The sequence below is a fragment of the Microcebus murinus genome, chromosome 14, assembly GCF_040939455.1.
Source record: "Microcebus murinus isolate Inina chromosome 14, M.murinus_Inina_mat1.0, whole genome shotgun sequence".
Lineage (NCBI taxonomy): Eukaryota > Metazoa > Chordata > Mammalia > Primates > Cheirogaleidae > Microcebus > Microcebus murinus.
This window is the reverse complement of record NC_134117.1, coordinates 13939588-13961613: the sequence shown is the minus strand read 5'-3', so window position 1 is coordinate 13961613 and position 22026 is coordinate 13939588. Positions and strand designations below refer to the sequence as shown.

At 35.0% G+C, this 22026-nt stretch overlaps 1 protein-coding gene across 2 annotated transcripts in view; it reads left to right on the top strand.

The window, feature by feature from the left end:
• ATRNL1 (attractin like 1) overlaps positions 1-22026 on the top strand; it is a 615535-nt gene that overhangs the window by 189400 nt on the left and 404109 nt on the right. For both annotated transcript variants that reach the window (XM_012772753.2, XM_012772758.3), the window contains exon 19: positions 21620-21757. In XM_012772753.2, coding sequence (XP_012628207.1) covers positions 21620-21757 — 138 coding nt within the window. The remainder of the gene's footprint in view (positions 1-21619; positions 21758-22026) is intronic.

The following is a 22026-nucleotide window of genomic DNA, read 5'->3' as shown; positions in this document are numbered from 1 at the left end:
TTCTGTTTAGAATCATTAAATAGGGTAAGCACATTCATGGAATATAATGATTAGATTTGGTTTTCTGTGTACTGTTGAGAGGAAAAAATGTTGGCTTTATACCAGTTTTCTACCCTCTAGCAAACACCATAATTTTTATTGTTCATAAGATTATAATATCTTAGAATTCTCAACTAATTCATAGTATCCAGTCAAACGTCATGCTAAGTATAGGAATGTTCTATATAAAATCTATGATGGATTCATCTGGATTCATTTTGGAGTTGCTGTTGATATTAATTACCATTCAGTTTTGAATATCATTTAATTTTTCAGGGATTTTCTTTGTAGGAAGTCTGTACTTCTGAATAAAATCAACCTCATTGAAAAGTTAAATTATTCAAATGTTTTTATTTAGTACCTGGCATGTACCAAGGAGTGTTTTGGGTGCTAGAGACACATGATTAACAAATTAGACTAAAATTACTGTATTCATGGAGCTTATGTTCTAATTGAAATTAATAAATTAATTATATACATATCTGAAGTTAGATGGTGATAAGTGCTATTAAATAAGTAAAGGAATAAAGAGGGATTGGCTGCTTGCTATTTAAAATAAGTAACAATAAACACCTGACATAGATGAGGAACTGAATCATGGGAGATATCTGGTAAAGAGTGTTCTAGAAGAAGTAACAACCTGACACAAGGATTCAGATAAAGTATTAATAATTTATTTGGGAGGTGATGCTAGGAGGCATAAGTGAGAGAATCAAAAGAATTTCAAAGAGAAGAGAGAAAAAATCAATAATATGTGCGTTATTAAGCTAGCTATCATACTGGGAAATTTGGACTCAGACTCACTTGGAACCTGTGAAGAACCATGTAGAATGTTCGTCAGAGTTATCCCACTGAGGGACTAGGATGCTGGGGCATTTTTTGTGATGCCCTTGGGGGAATTAATTTCCTTGTGCTTATGATCTGTACCAGCAAATCTGATCAGTAGTTTTCCCTGGCACCAGTGAAAACCCCGAGGCAGAAAAGTAGAATAGAGCGATACTGCAGAACATACTTTAGATGAAACACTGACAATGTGCAGCACTGAGACAAGATGAACTGAGGTAATATGGCATGGGGTGCAACAATACCTGCTACTAAACTACGAAATATATGAGAAGCAATAAAAAGGAACAAACTATTGATTCATGCAACACCATGCCTGAATCTTAAATGTACTTTGTGTAGTGGAGGAGCCAGAACCAAAGGCTAAATGTTGTGTTATTTCATGCACAAGACAACCTGAATCAGACAAAGCTATGAGAATGGGAAAAAAAATCAATTATTTGTCAAAAGTAGGGGTACAGATTGATTTCAAGGTGGCATTACAATGGAATTTTGAGGGTATGCAACTGTCTCTATGATACTGAGGTAGTTGATATATAAATAAGCATTTGTCAAAATCTAGACTATGTACTATAAAGAATGAACTTTACTCTTTTAAAAATTTAAAAACCAGTCTACCAGGATGTTAGGGGAATCCCAGGATGAAATGCAAATTATAACAAATGAATCTAACTGTATTACAAATGCCATAATCTCACCTAACTACCTAAATAAATAGATTAAAATAAAAGACAAATAAAAAAAAAGAGGAATTGACTTAAGTAGCTTTGGAAAACAGTGTTTTGACTGGTTGCTTTAAGGCTAAAGAAACAAAAAATTGTGTATAAGGAGTGAATTCTGGTTGGTAAAATTTTCTGGGTACATTTTCATAATTCTAACAATATTTTGTATGTATACTAGATCTGAGCAAATAAGTAAGTTGTATTTAATGGGAGACATGTTTCCCATCGTCAGAGAAAGAAGTTAAAAATAAACAAGGGGTGAAGGCTACAGTGAACCTTGTGGAGCTGAGTAAGAGTCTGAGATAATAGCATGAATTTATTTTTATTTTAATACAGTTAGCCCTCCCTTTCCAGGGTTCTGCATCCACAGATTCAACCAAACATGGATTGAAAATACAGCATTCAAGGGATGTGAGAAACATGGATATGGAGGGCCAACTCTTGCATCTGGAGGTTCTGCAGATACAAAGACTTTCAGGACTTGAGTATCCTTAGATTCTGATATCCATGGGGTGTCCTGGAACCAATCCCCTGTGGGTACAGAGGAATGACTGTATATATACACAGAAGTAAATACAGATACATGTGTATACATGGGTTAATATACACACATATATTATTTCCTAGCTCTGCCAAGGAGGCCTAAAAGCCATGACATTGTTTAGCAATGAACATATCCAATGCACAGATCCTGGTTTCTAAATATCATTCTCCAATGATAGGAATTCAGTTTCTCTGGAGGAATGATGGACTTCTAGGAAGGCCAGGGAGGATACAAGATGAGTCTGAAGCATTTTGTAGTGCTAGAAAATAAGAAGTGCTTAAAGAAAAAAAAAAAAAGAGAGAGAGAGAAGGATGGAGTGGTTCCAAAGGGACATGGAGCCAAACTGAAAGCGCTCTCAATGAATCAAATCTAGGCAACAAAATAAATAATGATTGTATCGATTATAACCCAAAGAAGAAAGACGTATCTGCTTCTATACCGATTAAATGATTAAGTAAATAATAACTGGGTGAGAATGTATGAATCTTCCTTATTGAAAAATTCCAAATAAGAAATATAAAGGGAATGTGGGAAAAAATTATCTTTAGAACAGCAGAGTAATAATTGCTATAGTAATAATTCTTTTAAGAATGCTAAAATTAGTGGGTGAATTTTTAAGGAGAAAACAGGACATTTGCATAGCTTCAAAGTATCTTCTTCAAAAACATTCATTACTGTGGTGGTTTTAACATATGTTCACAAACTCTCTTTTTTCATTTCTTTCCTGAGTTTAGTCAATTCTTTTTTCATTTCTTTCTTTTTTGTTTCCATTTCTAGTCTTAATATTTAAATTTCTGATTTAAGGTGGTTTTTTAAGTACCCAAATGCTGGTTTGACTATATTTAATTCTGTTTGGAAAAGCTGTTTTGCAATCTTCTGCTTCATGGTTGTATTTTGCAGGGGAATTTTTAATTAAGGTGTGTTGAATCTGGTTATTTGTTTTTCTCAATAATAACTCTGTATGACTTATAATTTTTCCCATTTTTGTAGCATTGACATAGTTTATAAGATTTCTAGTTTTATGGTACTCCTTCTGTCAGAGTAACAACATTTTGGTGGTGGAGGTAAGGATCATGTGTCCTCTGAATTTGAGGGTTTTTTTTGTGTGTGTGTGATAAGAATTTAATTTGTTCATTTATTTATCCCTTAATCATCCAGTTGCCAAAAGGCACCTTTATTTTTTACTTTGTCCTTTTTTATTCTCTCCCGAAACTGTACCCAATACTGCTACTTCAAATTGTACCTACTTCTAAGTCATTTTCTTATAGATGGTGCTCTAATCTTTGAGGACACTGTTTTAATGTTTTCATACTTAGGGTAACTTATGTCAACTTTGAACCTGGAGACAACTCTCCTTTTCTCTCTTCTTGGTTTATGTTGGTGAGGTACAGTGGGTTGTGAGCATAAGAGATTACTTCCTTGGAAATCCTTGTTTTCTCTTTTAACCTATGGTTATTTTGAAGTTTGGATAGTTTCTGTTGTCAGGTTATAATGAGGGTATAATTTTTAAGTAATTTTCTTTTTAAAATTTTTGTTCTGTTTTTCTTTTCTTTTTTTTTTTTTTTTTTTTTGCCATTTTGGGAGACACAGACATAGGCAGCTTCTATTGTTTTCAGTTACCAAGAAATTTTATCATGTTTCTTCATGCTATGATGATTACTGTTTGTTTTAGTTTGTTAATAATGAATAATTATATTGATTGATTTTCAAATGCTAAACGAAGCTTGCATTCTTGGAATAAACCCCACTTGTGCATGGTATGTTATCCTTTTGCTATATTGATGGATTCAGTTTCTTCATATTTTGTTTAGTATTTTTGCATTTAAATCAATGAGAATGTGGGTCTATAGTGTTCTTAATGCCTTCCCGTTCTTACTGTCTGATTGTTAATAGTATAATGCTACCTCAAGAGTTGAAAAATTGTTTCTCCTCTTCTGTTTTCTGGAAGAGTTTGTATAGAATAAGTATTATTTCTTCCTCAAATGTTTCGTAGAGTTCACTGAAGAAGACATCTGGGCCTGGAGTTTTCTTTGAAAGAGAGATTTAAACTACAAATTTATTTTTTAAAAAGTAGATATGGGGCTATTCAAGTTTATTAGTTTTTCTTGAATGTGTATGACAGTTTGTATCTTTCAAGGAATTTGTTCATTTCTTCTGAGATCTTATTGGCAGAAAATCTGTATGATCTTTACTGATCCCCTCTCTTTATTTCTAAATATTGATGATTTGTGTTTTTTTCTCTTGATTAGTCTGGCTTGAGGCTTGTCTGTTTTCATTGATTGTGTAAATGGCTTTTTGTTTCATTGATTTTTCTCTATTGTTAATTTTATATGTCAATTTCTTTTAATTTTAATTTTTTCTTCTGTTTATTTATCATGTAACTTTCTTCTTTTAAATAGTTGTATAAGGTAGAAACTTAAATAACTGATCTGATATCTTAGATTTAAGTCTGTTTTCCATCCTGAATTAATTTTAGTGAGTGGTGAGAGATATGGATCCTGTTTCAATTTTCTACATGTGGCTAACCAGTTTTCCACATGTGGCTATCCAGTTTTCCCAGCACCATTTATTGAATAGGGATTCTTTTCCCCCAGTGTATATTGCTGTGTACTTTGTCAGGGATCAGTTGGCAGTATCAGAATGGTTTTTTATGTGGGTTCTCTGTTCTGTTCCATCGGTCTATGTCTCTATTTTTGCACCAGTCCCATACTGTTTTGGTTACTATAGCCTGGTAGTATAGCTTAAAGTCTGGTAAAGTTATGACCAACTTAGAGGCTTAAATAAGATCCATTCATAGCTCAAAGTTATGTAAGTGAGATGTTGGGGCATGGCATGGGTAGGTTCTGTGCTCTGGATCTCAAAGGTTGAAATCAAGGTGCCAGTCAGGCTGAGTTTTTGTTTGAAGCTATGGAGGATCTACTTCCAAGCTTCTTCAAGTTGTTGGCAGAATTCAAGGTCCTTGTAGTTATAGCAATGAGGTGCCCATTTTCTTGTTGACTGTCAGCCAGTGACTGCTTTAGCTCCTAGAGGATGCCCTCATTCTTTCTCCCATTCCCCTCTCCATTCCCAAAACTAGCAATGTAGAGTATTCAGAAATCAAATTTAACTCTCTCACACTTTGAATCTTTTTCTTCAGGTACAGTACAGTTCTTTTTAAGGGATCACCTAATTAGGTCCATCCAGAATAATCTCCTTTTCTTAAAGTAAGCTGTGCTACATTACATAATCTAATAATTGGAGTGATTATCGTATCATATCTACTTGTCCCTTCTATACCCAAGAGGTGGAGATTATATAAGGGAACTGGTAATTGCAGGCCATTTTGGAATTTTGCCTACTACAGATTATTTCTGTTATGTCTTCAAGTTCACTAATCTTTTTTTCTATGTAGTCTTATCTGCTGTTAATTTGCATCTGATTTATTTTTTATGAAAGCTTTATTGTGATATAATTCACATACCATATCCATATGCATTAATTGGTTAGAATATATACATATGTATATATTCTATTTCTCTGGAGAAATGTATGTTTATTCCTATATTTTTCTATCTCTATCTATCTTTGTCTTTTCTCCCTCCCTTCCTCTTTCTCTCTCAATTCCAGAGAGAGAGATTTTAAGGAATTGGCTGATGCAAATTTGGGAGCTTGCAAGTCTAGTATTTGTAGGGCAGGCACTCAAGCTGAGAACTCAGGAAGGATTTCTTCTTCTCCAGAAAACCTCAGTTTTTAGTCTTAAGGCCTTCATCTAATTGAATGAAGCTTACCCATGTTATCAATGATAGTTTCCTTTACTTAAAGTAAATAGATTGTAGATGTTAGCCACATCTACAAAATAACTTCATAGCAACACCTAGATTAGTGTTTGGCTAAATAACTGAGTAATATAGTATAACCCAGTCTCATTGACACATAAGACTAGACATCACAGCAGGCAATTTGCCCATTTAAAGAGTAAAACTCAGTGGTTTTTTTTTTTAGTATGTTCACAGAGTTGTACAACCATCACCACAGTGAGTTTTAAAACATTATTATACTCCCCAAAGGAAGTCAATGCCATTATCATTCACTACCTATTCACACTCCATCCTTGCCAGCCCTGAATGGTCACTAATTTACTTTATGTCTCTGTGGATTTGCCTATTCTTGTTATTTTTGATGTTATCCTGTACATTGTGAGTTTTTGCAGCTAGGTAATTGATTTTGCTCTATTTTAGAGCATCAGGCATTTTTTCTGACATGCAGTTATGTTACTTGGGATCTGTATGATTATGATTATTTTAAAAATAGTTTTTAAGATTTGTTAGAGGATGTACATAGCAACATTAAGTTTGATGCTAATGTATAGTATCTTTCTGTGGTCTCTGAACAATGCCCTTTGTATTATGATCTCTCTGCACTCTGATGAGTGGGAACACAAACTATTCCCAGCCTAATATAAGCTCCTGACATTGTTTGACTTACTTTTTTATGGTAGTTCTTTATTCAGCTTTATGGTATTTAGCATCAGTGTTTTCAGTTCATTATTTCGCCCCTCAGTAGATTGCTGTGTGCACATCTCTCTTAGTATTTTGAACTTTGCCCTCACAAATTCTAGCTGCTATAGCCTCCTTTAACTTCAATCTCTGTTTCCTCAACTAAATGAGATATCTGGTTTCTGTTTGGGTCTCTTTCCCTGGCTGCATTCTCAAATCTGCCTCCAGGCAGCAAGCCTGGACAGTTATAGAGCTCAGTTTGTTTCCATTTTTTAGGGAATTTTATTCCTGAGAGGCCTGTTGTATTTGAAAGTTGTTTCATATATTTTACTTCATTTTTTTTCTTAATTCCCAGAGTGTCTAATCCTTATGAGCAGAAGTGGAAGTCTAATCTGTGTGCTTTAATTTATAATGAACCTCTTGCAACTGGCATATATATGTTGCATTTTTAATTTTTTAAATCTTTTCTGACAGTCTTTATCTTTTATCAGTATTTAGTCAATTTACATTTAGTATAATATCCCTAATATTGACTTTAAACTACCATCATAGTTATTTATTTAAAAATTTTTCTTTATTCTTTTCTGTGTTGTTTGTTCCTCCTTTTACCTTTTCTGAGTTAACTGAGTAGTTTTAAGTCCATTTTTAAAATCACCTTTATTGGATTTTTAGCTATACCTCTTTTGTGTTTTTTTTAGTGTCTGCTGTAGTGATTGTAATAGTCATCTTTATCTTATCACAGTCTACCTTGAATCAATACTATACTACTTCGTGTGTAAGGTAAGAATATTACAACAGTATAATTACATTTGTTCCTTTTCTGTCCTTTCTGCCACTATTGTCATATGTTTCAGAAACCCCACGATACATTATTAATTTTGCTTTAAATAGACAATTTTCATATAAAGAAGTCTTGCAAAGAAAAAAAATTACCCACATATTGGCTATTTCTTGTGATCTTCATTTTTCTTATAGATATGAATTCCCTTCTGCTGTGATTTTTCTTTAGCCTGATGAGTTTCATTTAGCATTTTTAAGAATTATTTTTCTCAATTTTGGCTACAAATTGTCTTAGTTTTCATATGTCTGAAAAACTTTTTATTATGTAAGTGTGTTTCTTCATAATTGAAGAATATTTTTGCTGGTTATAGCATTCTAAATTGACAGACATAATCTTTAAATAATTTGAAGATGTAATTTTCTTCTGGATTCCACTGTTTCTCTTGAGAATTTCTCTGTCAGTTTTATTGTTTCTCTTTTGAAAGCAATATATCTTTTTCCTCCTTCTGACTTTTTAAAATAGATTTTTTTCTTAGTTTTGGCTTTTGATAATTTTAATATGTTGTATTTGAGTTTTAGTTTTTATTGTTATTGAATTACTGGTTTATTGACTCTGTATCTTAATAATTTTTCATCATTGTTGTAAAGTTTCCCACCATTATGTCTTCAAATATTGTATCTGTCCCATTGTGTTGTTACTGTGTCCTCTATTTCTAGGAGTTTGCTTCACTCATGTTAAGCTGCTTATTAGGTTTCTAATTTTTCAACTGCCAGCTCTGTATTTTGCATTCTTACATCTCCTAAGATCTATATTTTAATTCACTAATTCTTTCTTTAAATGTTACTAATTTTATCTTAAACTTATATTTCAATTATTTATTACTATCCAACACAGCAACCCACATTCACTGTATTAAAGCAGTTTAATTTATGATTCTCTGTTTCATCAATTTATATTGGATTTATCTAGGCACTTCTTCTGCCAATCTCTCCAGGTTTTATTCTGGTGGTTCTTTCTCCAGCTTTATTGTGTTTCACATCACTGTTTTCAATTCATTATTTAGCCAAAGATTCAGAGGGACCCAACTGCAGATTTCTATCTGCAGCCTCTCTCCTATCATGTAGCTATAGTTATTTGGCAACTTGACTGGTTTTGGATAGTCTTAGAAAGCTAAATTGACATGGCTGGTGGTTTGAGTTGGCTGGTTGGTGCAGGTGGTCCTCATTTGGAATGGCTTATCTTTGCAATACTAGGCCTATTATCCTCCAGAATTGTAGACTGGGCTTTTATATATGATATTTTCAGAATGGAATTCCAAGAAGGAGAGAGACCTAGACTTAGAATTTCTATACCATAACTTACGGACTTGATTGGTCTGAGAAAGTCTAATTTGTAAGATTGCAAAATATCCCATTTTTTATTATTACATAATATTTGTACATATTTATGGTACATGTGATATTTTGTTATATTAATAGAATGTGTAATGATCAAATCAGTTATTTGGGTATCCATCACCTTGAGTATTTATGATTTCTATGTGTTGGGAACATTTCAAGTCCTCTCTTCTACCTATTTTGAAATATACAATACATTGTTGTTAACTAAAGTCACTCTACTCTGCTATCGAACATTAGATTAAGTCTTTAATCCATCTTGTGTTGGTGTCAGGCTGAGTGTGCTCATCTTCAAGTCCCCAGTGGATTGCACAGATACTAGTGAGGGGTAGAGTGGCAGGGGTGCTCCCCATGCACCTGGGTGACATGTTTAGGCACTGTAGGGGTGGTTTCTAGGTGGCCTGACCTCAGTCCTCTGGGTGATGCACAGAGGTGCAGACACTAATAGGTAGGGCTTTGTCACTCAAGGCATTGAGTTCAGAGAGCCTCTCCTTAAGGTATGTGCAAATGTGTAGTGGCTCTGCTGCTGGGAGGGCAGGGTTGCTGTCAGTGAAAGTGGCCCCTGGTGGGCAGGCGGCTTTCAGGTTCTGGGGAGTGTGCACTTTGGCCCTTGGCAGCAATCAGCAGCCCTCGACAGGCAGCTTTCAGACTCTGACAAGCTTGTGCTTCTGTTCCTGGTTGCAGCGGTAGCTGCAGAGATGTGTTGGAAAAGCCAAATCTCAGGGTAAATGCTACAGCACAAAGACCTTGCTGCTGGTGTGGTGTGTTTTCTGTCCCCAACCCCAGTCAGGTAGCTCTCAGGCTTTAGGGAAAACACACATTTTGTCTTCTGAAGGCAGCAGTGGCTGCAGCAGTGTGTGGGACAAGTCTGTCCTCAGGGCTAGAGAACAGAGACTATGCTGCTGTTTGGGGCTGGATGCTATCAGCAGCCCCAGGCAGCCAGCTCTCAGGATTTGGGGAGCACATGCTTTGTTGCTCAGCCACAGTAGTGGCCACAATAGTATATGGGAAGAGCCTGTCTCTAGGGTGTGTGCTAGAGGACAGAAATCTTGCTGCTGGTGGAGGCATTGTTGCTATAAGAATCTCTAGGCAGGCAGCTCTCAGGCTTTAGGATCACACACTTTGGTTCCTTCTGTCCCAAGGGCAGCCTCCTCCTGTCCTGCACTGTAGTACTCTGTGTGGCCCACAGTGCTGCGGACCCTTTCACAATTGTTGAGTCCAGCTGCTGTTGTGTTGCCGCAGCTCTCTGAGAGTTTGTGGTAGGATATCAGTGGTGGCTCCTGAGATGTGGAGATGCTAGGATGTTGTGCCTAAGGGCAGGAGTCAATCTGGTGGAGGTTGGGCTCTCAAAATGGTGTTATACTGCAGCAGCTTACACACATCTCTGGAACTGTGTGTCTGACCCGGTGTGAGCTCCCTCTCTGGAGCAACGCTTTGATGGGGTCTCTAGGCAGCTGTCTATGCTGGGCCCACATGGCTTGAGGGGCTCTCCCGTGGCTAGGATTGCAGGAGTCCTTGGTGGGAATGTGCACTGCTCTAGATTTCTCACTTACCCTGTCCTCATTCTGGGGAGCCTCTCCAGGCTCCCAGCTGATCCTGACCAAGCTGGCTGCCTCACTTTCATCGCCTTTTTTTTTTTTTATTTCGGCATATTATGGGGGTACAGATTTTAAAGTTTCAATAAATGCCCTTCCCCCCCTCCCCCCACAAGTCTGAGTATCCAGCATGGCCATCCCTCAGATGGTGCGCCTATCACTCGTTATGTATGTATATACCTGCCCCCCCTCCCCCCCTCCCCAATACTCTATTACTGTAGTACCTATGTGTCCACTTAGGTGCTACTCAGTTAATACCAGTTTGCTGGAGAATATATCTGGTGCTTGTTTTTCCATTCTTGGGATACTTCACTTAGTAATATGGGTTCCAGCTCTAACCAGGAAAATATAAGATGTGCTATATCACCATTGTTTCTTAGAGCTGAATAGTACTCCATGGTATACATATACCACATTTTATTAATCCATTCTTGAATTGATGGGCACTTGGGCTGTTTCCACAGCCTTGCAATTATGAATTGTGCTGCTATGAACATTCGAGTGCAGGTGTCTTTTTTGTAGAGTGTCATTGGATCATTTGGGTAGATGCCCAGCAATGGGATTGCTGGATCAAATGGTAGATTCACTTGTATCGCTTTAAGGTATCTCCATATTGCTTTCCACAGAGGTTGAACTAGTTTGCAGTCCCACCAGCAGTGTAGGAGTGTTCCTCTCTCTCCACATCCACGCCAGTATTTGTTATTTGGAGACTTTTTGATAAAGGCCATTCTCACTGGAGTTAAGTGATATCTCATTGTAGTTTTGATTTGCATTTCCCTGATGATTAGGGATGTTGAGCATTTTTTTTACCTTAAGTGTTTACTGTCACTTCTTTGCTGAATTCCAGTATTCTTTTTTTTTTTTTTATTTTTTTTATTTTTGGCATATTATGGGGGTACAGATTTTAAGGTTTCAATAAATGCCCATTTCCCCCCCTTCCCCCAAAAGTCTGAGTCTCCATCATGACCATCCCCCAGATGGTGCACATCTCACTCGTTATGTATGTATATACCCGCCCCCCTCCCCCCTCCCACCTGCCCAATACCCTATTACTGTAGTACCTATGTGTCCACTTAGGTGCTACTCAGTTAATACCAGTTTGCTGGAGAATATATCTGGTGCTTGTTTTTCCATTCTTGGGATACTTCACTTAGTAGTATGGGTTCCAGCTCTAACCAGGAAAATATAAGATGTGCTATATCGCCATTGTTTCTTAGAGCTGAATAGTACTCCATGGTATACATATACCACATTTTATTAATCCACTCTTGGATTGATGGGCACTTGGGCTGTTTCCACAGCCTTGCAATTATGAATTGTGCTGCTATAAACATTCGAGTGCAGGTGTCTTTTTTGTAGAGTGTCACTGGATCATTTGGGTAGATGCCCAGCAATGGGATTGCTGGATCAAATGGTAGATTCACTTGTATCGCTTTAAGGTATCTCCATATTGCTTTCCACAGAGGTTGAACTAGTTTGCAGTCCCACCAGCAGTGTAGGAGTGTTCCTCTCTCTCCGCAACCACGCCAGCATTTATTGTTTGGAGATTTTTTGATAAAGGCCATTCTAACTGGGGTTAAGTGATATCTCATTGTGGTTTTGATTTGCATTTCCCTGATGATTAGAGATGTTGAGCATTTCTTCATATGTTTGTTGGCCATTCTTCTGTCTTCTTTAGAAAAATTTCTGTTCAAGTCCTTTGCCCACTTTTTAATGGGGTTATTTGATTTTTTCTTCCTGGTTTTCGTGAGTTCTAAGTATATTCTAGTTATCAGTCCCTTATCGGATGCATAGGATGCAAAAATTTTCTCCCATTCTGTAGGTTGTCTGTTTACTTTCATGACTATTTCTTTGGCTGTGCAGAAGCTTTGTAGTTTGATCATGTCCCATTTATTTATTTTTGTTGCTGCTGTGATTGCCTTTGGGGACTTCTTCATAAACTCTTTGCCCAGGCCGATGTCTAGGAGAGTGTTTCCAACTTTTTCCTCTAGAGTTCTAATAGTTTCATACCTTAGGTTTAAGTCTGTTATCCAGCGTGAGTTGGTTTTTGTGAGAGGTGAAAGGTGTGGGTCCTGTTTTAGCCTTCTACAGGTGGCTATCCAGTTTTCCCAGCACCATTTATTGAAGAGAGATTCTTTTCCCCAGCGTATGTTTTTGTCTGCTTTGTCAAAGATGAGATGGCTATATGAGGATGGTTTTATATCAGGATTCTCACATCTGTTCCACTGGTCAATATTCCTGTTTTTGTGCCAATACCATATTGTTTTAATTACTACAGCTTTGTAGTATAGTTTGATATCTGGCATATTAATGCCTCCCATTTTGTTTTTGTTGCCTAGAATTGCTCTTGATATTCGGGGTCTTCTTTGGTTCCATACGAAGCGTAAAATTATTTTTTCTATATCTGTGAAGAATGCTGATGGGATTTTAATAGGTATTGCATTGAATCTGTAGATCAGTTTGGGTAGTATAGACATTTTGATGATATTGAGTCTGCCGATCCACGAGCATGGTATGGATTTCCATCTGTTTACATCCTCTGCTATTTCCTTCCTCAGTGTTTCATAGTTCTCCCTGTAGAGGTCTTTTACCTCTTTGGTTAAATATATTCCTAGGTACTTTAATTTCTTTGTTGCTATTGTGAAGGGAATTGAGTCTTTGATTTGGTTCTCAATTAGATTGTTGTTGGCGTATATGAATGCCTCTGATTTCTGTGTATTGATTTTGTATCCTGAGACTTTACTAAATTCATTGATCAGTTCCAGGAGTTTCTTGGTTGAATCTTTGGGGTTTTCTAGATACAATATCATATCATCAGCAAACAGTGAAAGTTTGATCTCTTCTGCCCCTATTTGGATACCTTTGATTCCATTTTCCTGTCTGATTGCTGTAGCCAAGACTTCCAGCACTATGTTGAACAGAAGTGGAGATAGTGGGCAGCCTTGTCTGGTTCCAGTTCTAAGTGGGAATGATTTCAATCTTTCCCCATTCAGTATGATGTTGGCTATGGGTCTGTCATATATGGCTTGTATCATTTTTAGGTATGTCCCTTCTATGCCTATTTTCTTAAGTGTTCGTATCATGAAAGGGTGTTGAATTTTGTCAAAAGCTTTTTCTGCATCTATTGAAAGAATCATGTGGTCTTTGTTTTTGCTTCTGTTTATGTGGTGAATTGCATTTATAGATTTACGTATGTTGAACCATCCCTGCATCCCTGGGATGAAGCCCACTTGGTCGTGGTGGATTATTTTTTTGATAAGTGTCTGGATTCGGTTAGCTAAGATTTTGTTGAAAATTTTTGCATCTATATTCATTAGGGATATTGGTCTGTAGTTTTCTTTTTTTGTTGCATCCTTTCCTGGTTTTGGTATCAGAGTAATATTCTCTTCATAAAAGGTGTCGGGGAGGTTTCCGTTCTTCTCGATGTTGTGGAATAGTTTCTGCAAGATAGGTACTAGTTCTTCTTTGTAAGTATGGTAAAATTCAGGTGTGAAGCCATCTGGACCGGGACTTTTCTTTTTAGGGAGATTTTTAATTGCTGTTTCTATTTCAGCTGTTGAGATTGGTCTGTTCAGGGAATCTATTTCTTCCTGGTTGAGCCTAGGGAGGCTGTGTGTTTCTAGAAATTTGTCCATTTCCTCCACATTTTCCAGTTTGTGTGCATAAAGATTTTTGTAGTATTCATAAATTGTATCTTGTATCTCTTTGGGATCAGTTGTGATATCTCCTTTTTTGTTCCTGATGGAGCTTATTAGAGATTTCTCTTTTCTGCTTTTCGTTAGCTTAGCCAATGGTGTGTCAATTTTGTTTATTTTTTCAAAGAACCAACTTTTTGTTTTATTAATCTCCTGAATAGCTTTCCTGTTTTCAATTTCGTTTAGTTCTGATTTGATCTTGTTGATTTCACTTCTTCTGCTGGGTTTGGGGTTGGTCTGTTCTTCTTTTTCCAGCTCTTTGAGTCGTTTCATTAGATTGTCTATTTGTGATCTTCTTGTCTTTTGGTTATAGGCATTTATGGAGATAAACTTTCCTCTCAGAACTGCTTTAGCTGTGTCCCAGAGGAGTTGATAACTTGTCTCTCCATTGTCGTTTTCTTCATAGAAGTGTTTTATTTCCGTCTTGATTTCTTCATTTACGAAGTAATCATTTAGTAGGAGGTTGTTTAATTTCCACGTTTTTGTGTAGAAATGTGAGTTTCTGTTAGGGTTGATTTCTAGTTTTATTTCACTGTGATCTGAGAAGGTACATGGTATGATTTCTATTTTTTTAAATTTCTTGAGATTTTCTTTGTGTCCTAGGATATGGTCAATCTTAGAGAATGTCCCGTGAGCTGATGAGAAGAACGTATATTCAGTGGATTTTGGGTAGAATGTTCTGTAGATGTCTGTCAGACCCAATTGTTCTAGAGTTTTGTTTAAGTCCATTATTTCTTTATTAATTTTCTGTTTGGAGGATCTGTCTCGTGCCGTCAGTGGGGTGTTGAAATCTCCGGCGATTATGGAGTTGCTATTAATCCATTTGCTTAGCTCCAGTAAGGTTTGCTTTATGAATCTGGGTGCACCTAAGTTGGGTGCATATATATTTAAAATTGTTATCTCTTCTTGTTGGACTGTGCCCTTCACCATTATATAATGACCCTCTTTGTGTTTTACTACTTTTGTTGGTTTAAAAACTAAATCGTCTGAAATTAGAACTGCCACACCAGCCTTCTTTTGGCTTCTATTTGCTTGGAATATTGATCTCCACCCTTTTATTTTTAGTCTATATGCATCCTTGCAGGTTAGATGTATTTCCTGAAGACAGCATATACTTGGCCTGTATTTTCTTATCCATTCAGCCAGCCTATGTCTCTTGAGTGGAGAGTTTAAGCCATTCACATTTATTGAGAGAACTGATAGGTAAGGTAGATTACTGATCATTCTGTTAGGTTGGATGTTGTTGCTATGATTTCTGTCTTGAGCCATTGTAATATCTGGCCTTTAATATCTTTGGGTTTTGGTTGTTTTTATATCCGTGGGTTATTATTATGATGTTCCGTGGATAACGCTGTTTTAAGTACTTCTTGTAGGGCTGGTCTTGTCTTGGTGAATTCTCTGAGCCTTTGCTTGTCTGAGAATGTTTTTATTTCTCCTTCATATACGAAGCTTAGTTTTGCAGGGAATAAGATTCTAGGGTGGGCATTGTTTTGTTTCAAAAGAGTGAGAATGGGGCCCCAGTCTCTCCTTGCTTGTAAAGTCTCATTAGAGAAGTCTGATGTTATTCGAATTGGCTTTCCCTTGTATGTTACTTGCTTCTTTTGTCTTACAGCTCTTAGAAGGGCCTCTTTAGTTGATACTTTGGTTAGTCTGATGACTGCATGTCGTGACGTCTTCCTGTTTGCGTTGAATCTCCCAGGGGTCCTCTGGGCTTCTTGAACTTGTATATCAAGATTTTGAGCAAGGCCTGGGAAATTTTCCTCTATTATATCTTCAAACAGCTTGTCCAACCCTTGAGTGTTGTCTTCTTCCCCTTCCTGCAACCCTATGACCCTCACATTAGGTTTCTTCACATAATCCCACAGCTCTTGTAGGCTTTGCTCTTTTCTCTTGTTTCTCTGCTCTATTTCTGTGACTGATTTATTTAATTGGAGGGTGCCAGTATTCTTTTTTTATATGTTCTATTCTAGGAGTGATTATTTTTAATTTTAATTTTTCTTGGTTTTTTTTTTTTTTTTTTACTATATGGACAATGTAAATTTCAAATGAACACACATATACCTGCCTGCAGACTTTAAGTTCTCACTAGTCACTTTTTTCTTTCATACACATACCCCAGTTGACTTAAAGTTATTTTCTGCTTTTTATGGATCTTGTGATATGTGTTAATATCTTTTTTGCAGATGAGGCCTAAAGTTGAGGCTTCACTTCATGAAAATGGTTCTGTTTGTTTCCTTTCCTTAAGGATGCCAGCAATCATAACTTCTGGCCCTGCTGGATTTTGGAACCTATGTCTTCTAGCTCTTGACTATCTGTCTCATATGTAGAGAAATTTTGCCACTAGCTCAAACTTCGCTTTCTATTTCTTGTTTTGAATCCTTGCTTCATTTCTAGCATCTGATAGAATCCTTTTCTTTTAAAGTTGGCTATGTATTGAAAAATGTTTTTGGATAATTTTTGCCTTGAATTTCTGTGTATATATGTTTTCAATTTATTAAAAATGTCAAGAAGATATTTTAAATGTTGCACATCTGTTAGATAGCACATGTTTTTCAAAAGTATGTACTTTATTTGCATGTCAGATGCTGAATTTGTCATTTTGCTTTATTTTGATTTTTTTCTGTTTGTGTGTTCATAAATGTAGAGACATCTGGGCTGGTTTTTAAAATTTAGATGAAATAGAATGGATAGCTTCTCTTTAGTTTTATTCATATCCACAGCAATGGTGATGTTTAGAACCTTTCAAGTAACAATGTATCTTGGAAGAACTATTACATGCAAGCTTACATTACTTATTGATCCAACAGTCTGATAGTAATAGGGAATAAAACATAATCATAGGCTTACTAGTGTATCTTTTTCTTGTCTGTGTTTACTACAGTCATTATGCCTGGGTTACCCTTTCTGTAACATGCTTTCTTCTTTGCCATTGTTGCTGTACTAGTTATAAGCTATGACAATGACCAATCTTTTATTTTGTTGGATATTTTCCCTGCAGTTAAGTTAAATTATACCAACTTTCTGTATATCCACTACATTGGTCTTCCTTGCATCATCCTTTCTAGTTGCTGTATGGAGGTGTACCAGTGATGTGCTTGACTGTCCCATGGCCAAACCTTGTTAGACTTTTTCTAATTTAGGATGGGAGGGTTTAGTAGTGTTTTGTCAGGGGTCATCTTTTAATTTCAAGAGGTATTGTAGGTTACGACTTTCTAGCTTTGTTTATGTAACTGTCACCACATCTAAATGCCTGTTGTTGCTGTCAAATTTCCTTATTACTTGGTGTTAATCTGTGAAGAAGATGTTAGATACAAGTGCTAAATTTAACTATGTTATTCAAATAGTAAAGCATTTGTTTCTTATGATTCTTCCATGTGGCCAGAAATTTCATAAATTATTTATAGTAACCCATTTCTTATTTTAAATCTTTAGGTAATTCTTTATAGTAGTGGCCACAGAATACATTTTATTTTTACCTGAGTGAATTCATTAGTGGTGTCACATAGTAAATATTATGTGACACTATAACTTAACATTTTAAGCATAATGTTAAAAATTAAGGGTCTTATTATAAAAGTTAATTATTGCTTCTTATTATAAAAGTAATATGAATTTATTATAGAATATTAATGATGTAGAAGAATCTCACTAGACTAAGATACCCATCATTAACTTTTCCATGCACATATTTATACATTTAATGTAAAATTATAATCATTCTTTTCTTAAATTGATACATAATAATTATATATTTTTATGAGGTAACATGTGATATGTTAGTACACATATACATTGTGTAATGAGAAAATCATGGTAATTAACATATCCAACACCTTAATCATTTATCATTTCTTTGTGGTGAGAACATTCAAAATCCTCTTTTCTAGTTATTTGAAATATACAATGCATTCTTTATTAGCTGTGGTCATCATACTACACAAAAGAGTAGCAGAACTTATTCCTTCTATCTAACTGTAACATTGACTGGTCTCTACCCATTTCCTCCTCCTACTATTCTCCTTGGTTTTTGGTAACCACTATTCTACTCTCAACTTATATTAAATCAATTATTTTAGATTCCACATATGAATGAGATCATGCAGTATGTATCTTTCTGTGCCTAAATTATTTCACTTAACATAATATCTTCTAGGCTCATCCATGTTGTCCAAATGACAAGATTTTTTTTTTTTATTATGGCTAAGTAGCATTCCATTGTGTATATACACCATGTGTTCTTTTTTCATCATCCATTGATGAGCATTTAGGTTGATTCCATATCTTGATTAATGTGAATACTGCCACATTAAATATGGGAATACAAATGTCTCTTCAACAACCCGATTTCATTTCCTTTGGATATATACTCAGTAGTGGGATTGCTGGAACATATGGTAAATCTATTTTAAATTTTTTGAGGAAGCTCAATACTGTTTTTCTCAATGGGTGCACTAATTTACATTTTCAACAACAGGATATAAGTGTCCCCCTTTTTTCACATCTATACCAGCATTTGTTATTTTCTGTCTTTTTGAAAATTGCCTTTCCAACTGGGATGAAGTTCTATCTCATTGTGGTTTTGGTTTGCATTTTTCTGATGGTTGGTGATGTTGGGTATCTTTTCATATAACTATTGGCTATTGGTAGCTCATCCTTGGAGAAATATCTATCAAGGACTTTTGGCCTTTTAAAAATCAGATTTATTTATTTATTTTTTTGCTATTGAGTTGTTTGAGTTCCTTATGATTTCTGGATATTAACCCCTTGTCAGATGTACAATTTACAAATATTTTCTTTCATTCTGTAGATTATCTCTTCATTCCATGAATTGTTTAATTTGCTGTGTATAAACTTTTTAATTTGATGTAGTTCCATTTGTTTAATTTTGCCTTCGTTGCTTTTGCTTTTTGGGTCTTATCTAAAAAAATCTTTGCTCGTGTAGCATTTCCCTTATGTACTCTTATATTAGTTTCATAGTTTGAGTCTAAAATTTAAACCTTTAATTTATTTTCGGTTGATTTTTATATATGGTGAGATATAGGTGTCTAGTTTTCCCAGCACTGTTTATTGAAGAGACTTTCTTTTCCCCATTGTGTGTTTTTGATACCTTTGTTGAAAATAGTAGGCTGTAAATAAATGGATTTATTTCTGTGATCTCTCTTCTCTTCCATTGGTCTATGTGTCTGTTTTCATATCAATACTATATTGTTTTGGTCACAATAGCTTTGTAATTGTGATATTTTGAAATCAGATAGAGTGATGACTCTAGCTTTGTTCTTTTACTCAAGATTGCTTTGGCTATTTGGAGTCTTCTATGGTTCTCTGTGAATTTTAGGATTGCTTTCCTAGGTTTCTCTATGAATTTTAGAATGTTTTTTCTATTCCTGTGAAGAATATCATTGGAGTTTTGATAGAGATTGCATTTATTTTGTAGATTGCTTTGAGTAGTACAGATATTGTAGCAATATTAATTCCTTTAATCCAGGAACATGAGATAACTTTTCATCTATTTGTGTCCTTTTAAATTTCTTTCATCTATATTTTATTGTTTTCATTGTAGCAATTTAAATAATACTCCCCCTATTTTTGTCTCTAGCTGTCCTCAGGTGGTTCACTACAATTGTACTGGTAGTGCTCCCTGTGGGCTGATGCAAAAAGCAAGTCTCCTGTGGAGGGAGGGACCCAGGATAGTAGGAAAGTTAAATGTCTCCTTCCAGCTTACTTTTTCCATTGTAGAAACCATGAGTCCAGGGGTACTTTCTGCATGCGGTAATATAATGGCTTTGGTGGAGTGGCATAACAGTGACAGGAATACAGTTCCTTTATCTTCCAACCACAGTTTTGCTTGTCCAATGGGGCTTCACAACCTCACTGTGTCTTCTGGTTTCCTTAGCTCTTGTGGAGGTAATATTTTTGTGTGAATGGTTGCTCAAGTTGATGTTTCTGCAAGGCTATGATTACTGGAAAGACCTACTCCACTGTCTTGTTCCACTTCTTTGAATCTAAAATTGGGATTATTATAAATAAATTATATTCTTATTTTACTCTATTATGAACAATTTTCCCTTGTTATTAAATTTTCTCCTAATTGTTTCATAATATAGAGTTTTAAAACTATATATAATGTTTTTCAATTTTGTAAAGAGATGATTAGGAATATTTAACAATTTTCCATGATGAGTCCATGTCCCTTCTATACTATATTATGACAGGCTAATGCCTCTAAAATTTTCTGTAAAATATAGATATTTGGCTTTACTTTTCTTACATCTTTACTCTTTGATGTTAATGCATGTTGATGACTTGATGCTAGCCTCTTGGAAAATCTCTCTCCCTTTTCAATTTTATGTATACAATAGGTACTTTTGCATGGTATTTAATATGTATTTCTTATTTTTATTCAGACTTCCTTATAATGTATTTGTTTCTTCCATTGATTAGCTATATGACTTTGGGTAGTTGCTTGACCCGTTTTCTTAATCTTAGAAATAGTACTACTAATAATAACTTCCATATAGTATTGCTTTGATGATTAAATTATATAATTCATGTGTACCACTTGGTACACCATGGCATGGTGTTTAATGTTTAAAAATTGATGCAATAATACACTGACCAATAAGAATAGATACAGGTCACAAACAACTGGCATCAGCTGAACATTGACTTTCCTGGATTAAGTGAGACACAGCTCAATTAAATGCTAATTGCTATCTTAGTTGCAATTATGATGAAATGCGAAGGCAAAAATGATGATGATGTTTGGGCAAGCAGTTACCAAACTGAGTCAAATATTATGCCCAAAACATGCACTAAGGACATTAGCTTTCATATATGAAGTTTATATCTAATCTGAAATTTTTGGATTTTTCTGTAATGTTAACATTAAAACAAAGTAAAAGTCTCATTTACAAAGACATAGAAAAGATCTCATGATTTAAATATGAATCTATTTAGTTGAAATTCAAATCGAATTTCAGTTAAGCTTTGAAACTTTTCTTGCCTAAAGAAGATACATGTTTATGCAAATTAATTTAAAAGTGATATTTTTGTTATTTTTACTAATAATTTATTTTCTTGAAGTAAGGATATATTTCCACACAATTTTCTATATTTATTGATTCTTTTACCATGTATAAACATAAGTAAGATGCATTTTAATATAGCTTATTAAAGCTATATTATTCAGTCCTGTATTTGTATAACTTAATAGAAATATCATTCACATGAATTTTCAAAGGATTATGTTAAAAAAGTATTCCCTCTTTACCTGTAACTTTTATGGTTGACTTTATTTCTAACTTCTGCATTTAATAGAGGATAAGGTAAATATTAACAATAATTTATTATGAATATTGTCATATTAATACTTTGAGCTACATGTGTTATTCATTCAAAAAACTTGGGAAATGCCCTTTAGACCTTGCTATGATCCAAATTTTTAAAACAAATTCTTTGTTTCAATGGCTATTATACCTGATAAATTGTTATATTAGATATTTGTAATACTGTTTACTGTTTTCTCTAGCTTGCCAGTGTAATGGACATAGCACTTGCATCAATCATAATGTGTGCGAACAGTGTAAAAATCTCACCACAGGAAAGCAATGTCAAGACTGCATGCCAGGTTATTATGGAGATCCAACCAATGGAGGACAGTGTACAGGTAAATATTTTTTAAAATTTCAGTGTATTTTTTCTAAGGAAAATTAAATTGAGGAAGAGGTGACTCTTTTGAAGAATATATATTATTAAATAACATTTGTATTCAGTTTTCACATTTTTGGAAAATAATAGCTATTTGTTAGGAACTGTGAACTATCAATTTTTGTGATATGTTTGCTTTAAAAATATTACTTTTTCTTATTTTAAATTAATGCATATTTATTAATATTATAGGAGATTTACAAATGCAAATAAATAAAAGGAAAAATT